Source organism: Bufo gargarizans, chromosome 2 (assembly GCF_014858855.1).
Source record: "Bufo gargarizans isolate SCDJY-AF-19 chromosome 2, ASM1485885v1, whole genome shotgun sequence".
Taxonomy (NCBI): Eukaryota; Metazoa; Chordata; class Amphibia; order Anura; family Bufonidae; genus Bufo; species Bufo gargarizans.
Genome location: NC_058081.1, coordinates 582150636 through 582162659, shown reverse-complemented (window position 1 = coordinate 582162659; position 12024 = coordinate 582150636). Strand labels below are relative to the sequence as shown.

At 47.6% G+C, this 12024-nt stretch overlaps 1 protein-coding gene across 1 annotated transcript in view; it reads left to right on the top strand.

Annotated features, from left to right (window-relative positions):
* The first annotated feature begins 2954 nt into the window (after positions 1 to 2954).
* LOC122928690 (tyrosine-protein phosphatase non-receptor type 11-like) overlaps positions 2955 to 12024 on the top strand; it is a 136249-nt gene continuing 127179 nt past the window's right edge. The window contains exon 1 of the mRNA XM_044281801.1: positions 2955 to 3153. Within this exon, the coding sequence (XP_044137736.1) occupies positions 3140 to 3153 (14 nt within the window). The 5' untranslated portion in view covers positions 2955 to 3139. The remainder of the gene's footprint in view (positions 3154 to 12024) is intronic.

Genomic DNA, 12024 nt, shown 5'->3' with positions numbered 1-12024 from the left:
CCTCTATTTCCACTTGCGTCTTTTCCCTGCGAGGTAATTCAGGTGAGGGATAGGGACTCACCCGTTTCTACAACACCGTAGGCTGCCAGAAGATGTTGGGGCCTGTGAACGAACCCCTCTCTTGGTAGGTATTGCGAGCAGGCTCCGCTGGAAATCTCTGGCTCACATTCTGGACCGGTGGGCTCATCAGTCTCTTCCCAGTCCTCCGATTCCAACTTGGGACAGGTCACTGCCGTTGCATAAGGACCCCTCAGGCCCTCAGCGGGGGTAAACTCGACTTCTTTTCGGAGGTTGTGCAGATATTCGGGCAAGTAGCTGCGTTTCACGGACCTCCGATTGACATAAAGGTCTCGGCCGGTAGAGAAGTCCTTTATAAAACCAAAACCTTGGCCTTTATCAAAAGTCACAACCACTCCCATCCTTCTCTCCAGACGGCGCTGGGTATTTGCATGGTGCTCGAATACAGTCTCCTCGAAATAAATCTTCTTGGCTGTAGTTTTGCGAATTGCGGCGGCACGTATCTCGGCCATCAGCAGAGGCCATTGCACAGAAGGCCTAATAAATCCTCCACGCGAGTCAGGGCACGGCTTGGGCTGCGACCGCGGTGGGGAGCAATGTGGCCTCTCCGGTCCCGGAGTATAGGCGGGTGGCTCTTCTCCCTCTCCGACCATCTCAGGCTCCGGGGTCTTGTCCGCAGGTAATGCCATTCCGGCAGGAGAATCTCCACTCTGCGACATGCCTGATCCCTCTACTGCACACAGCAGGGCGGCACGCAGGACTTCGCACAGGATCTCTGCTCCAGGAGGCCGCCCCCTAGGTACTCCAACATTAGAGAGGCGGAGTCCATCTTGGCATATATGCAAATTAAATGCAGAGGCGGTGGCGCGAAAATACAGTCCTTCCCGCTCTCTTAGTAGAAGGCGCCAAATTTCTCCCGCCAACAAAATACAGCGATGGCGCAGCAATAATTCCAGTCAGCTTAGGCGGCCATCTTGCAGCATAATGCTGTCAATTCACTGACAGCAAACGGTGGCTCGGCAAACAGTCCACAATGTACAGTTTCACACCACAATTTTCCACAGTTCTTTGGCCCCAACATTTTCAAATAAACATATAGGACATTTATCACTTGGTAGGCAATTATGGCACACAGTTCAGATTCCACTATGGCGTAGAAATATTCTTATCCTGTTCGTGACGCTAAAATATGCAGTACGCCAGTCCTTTAGGGTGAGCGAATGTGAGGTCACGGGGGTCAGTTAACGGACCGAGAGTTGCTCTTAGTACTCACAGTTTGTAGTTTACCCTGGGCAGGCGTACAGCAGTGATGAAGAGGCTGGCACGTAGATCCTCTGGGGCACTCTCTGGATATAGGCACCAGGCCGGGTGATAGGTGAGGTACCCTGGGTGTTGTAGGTTTAGCGTGCCTGCGGCAAGATCCCTTACAGTTCGTGACGCCAGTGCCGGTAACGGTGGCACACCGATTGTTAGGAGGAATAATGGAGGTACACACAATTGTAGTGAACTAGAATTCCTCTTTACTGAACAGTTCAACTATGTACAAGCTTCAGACAGTTCCATATGAAGGATATTGATAACAGACAGGCTTCATCAATGGCAGGTAGAATCCTAGCAAGATAACTCAGAGGGAATAAACTCACAGATCAGGCTGTACTTTCTGCAGAATCCTGTCTGGCTTTCTCCAAGGCCCGTATGCCTAATAGCTGGCTTTATCCCTGGGTAGGGAAACCTTCCTCTGGTATAAATCCTCTTGCTGACAATAAACTTCTGCCCCTCAGCTTTCTACTTGGCTGGATAAGATTGGCACTGCTCTGTACTTTGCAAGATGCAGGATAACTTCAGGAGGAAACTTCTTCTCCTGGAAGCAGGCTAGGAACCTGGGCTATCTAGCTGCATGTTAGAAGCTGCACTTCAGCTACTGCCTGGCTAAAGTGGACACTGGCTTCTAACCACACACCACCTCTCCTGGACTGGTCCTGTCTATATATACTAGGGGGTTCCCAAGCTCCCTCTACAGCTTAGGAGGAGAAACTACACCCCTAGCAGGCCTGGTACACAGGAGATAACATGACAATATACATTATAATGCAATACAAAATACCATGACCATGTTCCACAAGAGGTGGGGAACAACATAACCCAATTGACCCTTGAGTAGTGCCCACCTTTATGTAATGGGACACTACACAAGTAAACTCTTGCCCAGGGTCCAATCAATATTATAGACGGCCCTGAGAAGGGTTAGCACTGTGGTGAGCAATGCAACCTCCAGAGCATAGCGCCATACATCGGATTGTGGCTGGGCTTGGTATTGCAGCTCAGGACCATTCAATAGGACTGTGCTGCAGGTAAACTATGAATGAGAGCGTTCAAAGTAAATTCCCAATTCTTCACCAACACAGTCCTGAAATAGTGACTTTCCTCAGAACTCAACTGCAACTGTGAGCCCCGTGTCATTACAATAGACCCACTGATCAAAGAAAAGATTGGCTCCAAGAAATTGCACAGATGTTGGCCATGAGCTCAGTTCACAGGCTGCTCCCAGCACAGAATGTGAGAGAAACCGCACAGCCCCGGAAGTGTGACTAAGACCCAGCGGTGACCAAATAATCGCACAACTGCGGAGATTATGAAATTCTGCAAGATCGTCAGGACGTCCGCAAACCCAGGTGAGCAAAAGGAGAACGCCCGAGTCACCGCCCCGCCCTACTGACGCCGACCACGCCCACGTGGGAAAGCCCTGCCCCCAGATCTGGCGTACGTCATTCAAGCAGGCTTTAGGCGGAGTATTAATTCGGCGGGACAGCCCACCACGCCGCGTGATTGGTAGGAGGTTTCGGGTCAGTGTGTGGGCGTGTCCTCCTTAAATATTCTATGAATGGGCGGGGTAGAGAGGTGCTCTGCGGTCGTGGGGTGTGTGTCTGTGGGAGGGGCTATGGACGCACGGAGTTACAGGAGCAGGCTGGGGGTGACCGGATCTGTATGAAATTGCCGAGCCAGGCGGGCGGAGAGCCCAGTAGTCAGAGCCGTGCGGCCGGGAGGACATCAGCGTGGAGCTGCCGGAGAAGGGCTCGGAGACAAGGACCCACTTCCTGGACAGGCCGGGCAGGCAGCTGCCATGACGTCCCGCAGGTGAGCCCCGTGCATGGAGTGAGCCGGAGCATGTAGTGTGCAGGGTATAGGCAGAGCTGCCGGCAGCTCATCAGTGCCCACAGAGCTCCATCATCTCCTTCTGGACCCTGCCCTGGATGGAGTGGATGGGGCATCGCACTGGTACATACATTGTATAGGTGGTCACCCTATTTCTTGACAGATTGAGTGACATCTGTCACCACCGGTCATTTGTCTCCCTGAACCTGACGTTGTAAATTTGGGATTTCCCATTGACATGTCTGTACCTCCATCCACCATGACCCTACCGTTATATGGGGGCAATGTGAGTGGCATGGGTACCCGAGGCTCGTTCCTGTTCTGTAATAACCTTTCTAGTCGTAAATCCTCTGGAGCGCTCGTTTATCCGGATCTTTGAGTCTGTAGTTGCCTCTGCTCCTCCAAGACTTTCTTGACTTTTTTTCCCCTATGCCACCCACTTTCTGGGCTCTTCCATTGGTTTTCGTTGCCCCATTTGACTTGTTTTACCCCCCCCCCCCCATTGTGCCTCATCTCCGCCGGATCATCTCTTCCGTGACCCCCGTTTCGCCCCCGCTCTTCTTTCTTTCCCCGTCTTGTGATAAGTCTTGACGGTTTTCTACGACTCCTCAATCTTCTCTTTTGTCTCCTCTTACTCCCCATTTCTTCATGGAGTAGGACTCGGCTTCTTTTAGATTTGAATTCTCTGCTTTCCAGATTTAAAGGGTTTGTCTCACTTCAGCAAATAACATTTATCATGTAGAGAAAGTTATTACAAGGCACTTACTAATGTATTGTGATTGTCCATATTGCTTCCTTTGTGGCTGGGTCCATTTTTCCATCATATTATACACTGCTCGTTTCCATGGTAACGGCCACCCTGTAATCTAGCAGCGGTGGTCTGTGCTTGCACACTATAGGAAAAAGAGCTGGCCTCTCTGGTGGCTGGGACCGCAGGAGTGTATATAGATACGCATGCGCAGCAGCTCCTGTCCTGGCCACCTTGTATCTACACTGCAGCAGTGGTCATAATCCCTGGATACAATTAGTGTATAATGTGATGGAGGAATGGAAGCAATATGGAGAATCACAGTACATTAGTAAGTGCCTTGTAATAACTTTCTCTACATGATAAACGCCATTTGCTGAACTTAGACTGACCCTCTAACTGATGAGAACTTTTGATTCCGCTCTGATTCTTTACATGGACTCACTACATCAAGGGTCTCCAAAACCCCTCTATGGCCCGTACATCGCTGCCGTTGGCAGGAGAGGTGGAGGAGGACGGTAAGAGCCAAAGCACAGCCTCTGTTCCAGCGGTCACTGGGGGTCTTGACATCTGGACCCCACCTGTCAAGACTTCCTACACGTCATACGTTTTTGTGAAATGACAGCTCCCCTTTATGATGCTGGAACTTGTCCAGAATTCAGCGTAAACCTCTTTCTTGAATGTCTTTGGAGTCTGGGCATGAAGCGCGTATGCCTGTACGGAGGTCTGTAGACAGGCGGCATTATACCGCATGCGCCGCCCTGCAGCAGCACTTTCTACTTTAATCAACCACATTTGAAATTGCCCGTTGTCCTTTAATAAAGTTGGGAGTGGAGCATTCTGCACAGTATGGGCACCCACTGACATGGGTGGAGGTCCATGTCTGGCTGTGGTTGTAGTCCTTCACAGTGGTTAACCCCTCTTCTTCTGCCTCTCTCTGGGTCATGCATGCAGTGAAAGGAGGGCGCACCCTTTTTCCCTCAGGGCACACCTTGGTATTTGGATTCCTGCTTGATGGTGGCTGGGGTGCCCTTGATGTTAAATGTGTGGTGATGGGGTGCAGGGCAAGCAGAAGACTAATGGTGTCAATGACCATGCCCATTCGGTTGCAATAAAGTCTCTCTTGACTGAATAGATGATGGGAGTAGTAGTTCATATAGATCCAATAGGTAGTAGGCACAGTTCTGGAGTTGCAGAGTAGGCTTCTCCCAATAGCTGTGCATAAGCAGTAGAAATGATGGTGGTAGTCGTCCCTCAGTCTCACTAAGTTCACTTTGCAATTGTCGTGCAATACCATTTTTATTGACTTTCTGCAGTTTCCAGTGGCAGGAAGCGGATCTTACATCTGGATGGCTAGTCCATCTTAAAGTGTTGGTCGCTGAAGCAGTGGTACCCAGACCCGTACTTCTTCATAGAAGTTCAGGTTTGGGTTCAAGGTTGTGTAGATTGTATTATTTCCCCTTATAACATGGTTATAAGGGAAAATAATAGCATTCTGAATACAGAATGCATAGTACAATACAGCTGGAGGGGTTAAAAAAATATAATAATAATTAATAATTTAACTCACCTTAATCCACTTGTTCGCGCAGCCGGCATCTCTTCTATCTTGTTCTGTGAGGAATAGGACCTTTGATGTCACTACTCTCATCACATGGTCCGTCACATGATCCATCACCATGGCGATGAATCTTGTGACGGACTATGTGATGAATGTAGTGACATCATCAAAGGTCCTGAGAGAAGAAGAAAGAAGACTATGCTGGCTGCGCGATCAAGTGGATGAGGCGAGTTAATTTAACCTCCATTTTCACCCCGGCAGCTCCCCTGACTTGAGCATTGGAGCAGTTCATGCTCTGATGCTCTCCTCCGCACTGCGCTAAATCGTGCAGGGCAAAGGCATTTTCAGGAGTTCCGGTGACGAACCGGGCTCTCCATGGAGCTGCCAGGAAGCCCAGTGACGTCACTGGCACTGATGGGTGGGTTTTAGTGCTGCCCTAGCCAGTAAAACGGCTAGGGCAGCACTAAAGCGCGCCCATCAGAGCCGGTGACGTCACCAAACACACTGCCGGGTGGAAGATTCCGCCCGGCAGTGTGTTATTGTAAATAAAAGAGCCCGTGCCCTGCGTGATCTAGCGCAGGGCAAGGGAGTGCACTGGAGCATGAGATGCTCCGATGCTAACATCAGGGGGGCTGCCTGGGTTAACATATGGGTATGTCTGGGGTCAGCTCTGAACCCAGACAACCCCTTTAAATGTCATAGATGGTGGCAGCTTGTTTGGGTGCATGAGAGGCTGTGTCAGGGTGTGATCGAGGCTCGATCTGAGGCCTGTGTGTAGGGGCACGAGAGAAAATAGATCGATTCTAGGCAGTCGCACACGTGACAGGGCGGTTCCCGTACGTGACAGTTACCACCTTTCTCTGATATCTGCTCCTCCACTAACCTCCCAAGGCTTCATTCCCTCTTCCCTGACGTCGCAGTGATGTGGCACCAAATCTCACGCTGGTTGCGTTTCTGGCTCCTGCGCACTACATTTCCTTTTGTCAGCTAAGGGATATGTTCTGCACACGGCCATAGCCACCAGTCTTCTGCTGTTCTAGGGCTCACCCACGCGGCAGTTGCTCGGCTGTTATGTACACTGGAGGCTGAAATTTGCGGCCCCTAATGCATGGGTAACATCCGTGCGGTTTCCGCAGACGGATCCAGGCCCATTTAACTTGAATGGGTCCGTAATCCGTCCACACCGCAAAAAAGTAGAACAAGTTCTATTTAAAATGGTTTGATTTATTTATTTATTTTTGCGGCGCGAAGGCATGAAGAGAAACCCCACGGAAGCACTCCGTAGTGCTTCCGCGGGGTTCCATGCCTCCGCTCCGCGCTGCACTTTCTGGATTGCGGACGGACCCATTCAAGTGACATGAGGCCTTAAAGAAGACCTTTCATGGGTTTGTAGTAAGTGAAATAAATATCTGTACCTGCGGAGTACCCCCTCCCGCTGTGCTGCCACCCTGCCTGTTTTTTTTTTTTTTTTAAATAGCGCTCCTGCGCCCCTGTAGCGCTGTCCAATCGCAGCGCTGAGTGAGAAAACGCCTCCCTGGCTGTGACGCTCTGCGCTGCGTTTGGACAGCGCTACAGCCTGGGAGAAGGAGACGCCCACAGAGAGACTCCTGGGGCTAATGTCTGTGATCAGCGATAATGCGACCCCTCAGATGCTGTGGTCAGCGTTCTGGTGCACACACAAGTGCAGCAAGCAGCGTTTTTTTAGTGCGTCCTGGGATGCGGAGCAAGAAAGATCCAGCATGATTCACAATGTAAGTCTCTGACACAAAAGAAAACAGATCCGTCCCCCATTGACTTACAATGGTTTTAGAGATGGATATTTTAGAGATAATACAACCGAATCCATTTATAACAGATGCAGACAGTTGTATTATTATGACGGAAGCATTTTTGCTGAACCCTGCCGGATTCAGCAAAAACGCAGATATGAAAGAAGCCTAAGTTCTTCCTTTATATTCCCGAATACCTTCTAATCCACTTCTGGCTTTGGCTGAAAATCTGTCTAAAAACCTCCTCCAAAAAATACTCCATGTAACGCCACCCCTACTACAGTACCTCCTACCTCAGTAAAAATCCCCATATAGAAGTATTGCACTGTATCGTTCAAGTGACTATAAAAATGTAAAACAGTTGAATAATGTTTTAGAATTATAAACAATTAACAAAATTCTTTTCCCATTTGTCATATATATATGAAAAGAGAAAAATAAACAATCTAAATATAATCTGTAATGTCCAAACTATTAAATATCATGTCATTTATAAATCTGAGTCTCGCTTCCTTCTGGGATTCGCGTCCCGTATGTCTTTTTTTTCAACTGTATTAACTATGTAACTCGATGAACACCTCACCTTCCAAAATAGATGAGCAAAATGTATTGCATGTATCCCAGTTCATACATTTTTATAATTTGGTATTTCCGTATTTGTACTGGCGGGGGGGGGGACAGGTCCCTTTGGCCCCTTTCACACGGGCGAGTTTTCCGTGCGGGTGCGATGCGTGCGGTGAACGTATTGCACCCGCACTGAATCCTGACCCATTCATTTCTATGGTGCTGTGCACATGAGCGGTGATTTTCACGCATCACTTGTGCGTTGAGTGAAAATCGCAGCATGCTCTATATTGTCCGATTTTTCACGCGACGCAGGCCCCATAGAAGTGAATGGGAAGCGCGAAAATCGCATAGCATCCGCAAGCAAGTACGGATGCGGTGCGATTTTCACGCACGGTTGCTAGGAGACGATCGGGATGGAGACCCAATCATTATTATTTTCCCTTATAACATGGTTATAAGGGAAAAAAATAGCACTCTGAATACAGAATGCATAGTAAAACTGCACTAGAGGGGTTAAAAAAAATAGTAAAATAATTTAACTCACCTTAGTCCACTTGATCGCGAAGCCCGGCATCTCCTTGTGTCTCCTCTGCTGAACAGGACCTGGGGTGAGCTGCTGCATTAAATACAGGTTAAGGACCTTTGATGACATCACTCCGGTCATCACATGGTCTTTTACCATGGTGAATCACCATGGTAAAAGATCATGTGACGTACCATGTGATGACCGGAGTGATGTCATCAAAGGTCCTTAACCTCTATTTAATGCAGCAGCTCATCCCAGGTCCTGTTCAGCGCAGAGGAGACACAAGGAGATGCCGGGCTTCGCGATCAAGTGGACTAAGGTGAGTTAAATTATTATTATTTTTTAACCCCTCTAGCGCTGTTTTACTATGCATTCTGTATTCAGAATGCTATTTTCTCTTATAACCATGTTATAAGGGAAAATAATACAATCTTCAGAACATCAATCCCAAGCCCGAACTTCTGTGAAGAAGTTCGGGTTTGGGTACCAAACATGCATGATTTTTCTCACGCGAGTGCAACGCATGACAATGTTTTTGCACTCGCGCGGAAAAATCGCGCATTTTCCCGCAACGCACTCGGCTCTTATCCGGGCAAAAAAACTGCCGCCCGTGTGAAAGAGGCCTAACTGTTCATTATGCAGGGAACGCCCTTTACTTCCCGCGAAACCTATTTGTTAAAAGGAATGAATTCCTATATTTTCCCAGTAAGGTTGTCGCTTTCTAGGTTTGTTTTCATGGATTCTGAGCGCGCCTGGTGAATAGCTGTGACACATGGGGCTTTTCATTGTGCGTAAGTGTGGTCTGTAAAGTTGGTTAAATCTGCAGATGTGAGTGCAAAATCCCTGTCTGTGGCTGAATATTCTTCAGATAGTTGGAAGCGCGTTAACTCATGCCAGGGTAAATATTTGGCAGCCGTGTAGCAACTTGGAAATCTAAGTGCAGAGCTAAGCTGGTCTTGGCTGCAGAATGGATACAGGGAAATGCCCGCTGTCTGTTTGGGGGGCTTTTATATCGTGATCTTAGCTGTATCGGTTATAACATTTCCAGGTTGAAGGGGTAGTGCCATCTGGGACATGGATGGCATGATGCTAGGAAATGTACAACTTTCTTTCCATTCATCGCTATGGGAGTTCCAAACATAGCAAAGGAAGTGTGCTCGCCTGTTCTCGGAATTCCCATAGTGGTGAATGGAGAGCGCACTGCGCAAGCACAGCCACCTCTACATTAACCGCTATGGGACTGCAGGAAATGGCTGAGCCCACGCTTCCGGAACTCCCGTAGAGGTGGTCACATGTGAGGCTGCTCTCTGTTCACTTTGGGGTCCCCATTCTGGAAATAGTAGAGGGTCTGGGAGGTGGAACCTGCCCCAAAATAGCATGACGCTAGAATAAGCCATTAATGTCATTAATGCTCCATTTTGGCAAACCCCTTTAAAGGCTATTCACACCTTTTTGGAGGCAATTTTTGTTTATGATGGCACTTTTTTGGGCTAAAAAAATCATATTTTTAGTTGTCCTTGTATTAAAAATATTAAGCAGTTCTGTCACAAAGGGTTAACAGTTTTCCTAGCTGATACTTTCACTTTGTGCTGGTCATCTAATAAACCTTATCCCTAAACTACTAAGAGGTCATAAACACGTATTTAGGCCACATCAGTAAGAAAAGAACTGAGCTATAATGTCAGAGAGCAAAGATAAGGAGTCCGTCTGCTCCTGGTCTGACGGAAAAGACAGAAAATTCAAAGGCTGCTACTAGAGCGTCTCGGTTCTGTACACAAAAAAGGTTCCATATTTTTAATAGAGACCAATTGAAAAAAAATATTTTAACTCAAAATAAGTACAACGCACTAATAAAAATAAATTAAATAACTGCCCCCAAAGGTGTACATTGCCTTTTAGCTATCATTACTTGGCAGAATTCTGAGCTTTCCCACCTATGTAAAATAATGCACTGACCTCTACCCAGCTGGTCCGTCTTGGAACGTCTCCCAAGAATCTTTACTGCATTATCAACCAAAGATACATCAGAACACCGCAAACCAGGACAAGCAGCTCTACTGGATGCCACTAATTCCCCAATCCTAAGAGCGGCAAAAAAGTACATGATTTTTAGCTCAAAATAAGTACAATGCATTAATAATAAAAAATTGCCTTTTAAGACTGATCCTTGCTGACTGGTCACTTCTGACTGATGGAAGTAAGCTTGCCTGGCTATTTGTTAATTGATCCATTATTAATGGTAAAAACCATATTGTGCTTATGCATGATGCAGCCAAGCTACGGCCACCTGAATATGTGCAGTTTCTCCTCGCGGAAAAACCTCAGCATAGTACAGTACCAGCAAAGGGTATGAGATGACACAAATATCATGTACACTTTGTGGCTTTTGACCTGCATTGTGGATTTCCAGATCTGCAGAATGTCAATTTATGTTTGTGCTTTTAGCTGCAGATTTCATCCTTATTAATGGAAGGATGAGATCCGCGGCAAAACGCATCTAATCTGCACCAAAAACCGCTGTTAGAAATTGTGGATTTTGGTGCAGAAATGCGCACCACAGAAATTTGTAGAAATCCTATGCACGTTTAGGCTACTTTCACACTGGCGTTTTGGCTTTCCGTTTGTGAGATCCATTCAGGGCTCTCGCAAGAGGTCCAAAACGGATCAGTTTTGCCCTAATGCATTCTGAATGGAAAAGGATCCATCTTTTTGATACAATCATGTAGATCGCTGAATAAAGATCTGAGGTTTCAGACATTTCAAGGACTCCCACCATGCTCTATGATACATGACAGGAAGTCTGATGTGGATGGAAACATGTCTTCCTTCCTGTTGTCTCCCTTATCTTTAGGTCTCAGATTGTGTGAACTTTCAGGTCTATAATAGCATGTTATTTGCTGACATGTCGTTTACACTTGTAGGCTGTCCACAAGGCCCTAAGCCACCTTATTGTCCATGCTGGTGCACAGGTTCTGGGGCAAGACACCGATCATCTTATGGGTTTTCCATAACTGTAGTTATTAGGGAGAGAACCGAAGCTGCTGACCACTTTGGGTAGATAGGTTTTCAAGAGCTGTCAAAGTGGACATTCCTTTTACACCACATAAATATCTATCTGTTGTGTATAGTGGTTACACGCATTGAAGGTAGTGGTCTCCAGTCTCTTCAGATCCATCAGCAGGTGGCGAAGTAGGAGTGGGGCTGTACATCTTTCTCACGAATCACTCGGCTGTCAAACCATACGCGCCTCCCGGCTGCTCTGTTGTGACTCCCTTTAGAGGTCTTCCCGGCAGTAAGATGGCGTTTGGGGACACGTCTCCGCGGAGGCCGGTCATGGGCTGTGCAGCACACATGATCTTGTCTGTTCGGAGATTGACAGATGGAGACTGGAAGACCGCTGAAAGGAATCGAAGCAGTGGGGGGCTGCTGTGTTTTTGTTTTTTCACGGTAAGGACTCGTGCACACAACCGTGCTGTGTTTTGCGTTCCAGAAATTGCAGATCCACAAAACATGGATGCCGTCTGTGTGCACATAATAAAAATGCCTATTGTCGGCAAAACGGACAAGAATGGGACATGTTCTATTTGTTTTGCGGGGCTAAGGAACGGAGCAAGCGATCTGTCCGTATCTTTTGCGGCCCCGTTAAAGTGAATGGGTCCGCATCCAAGCAGCAAAAAATGTG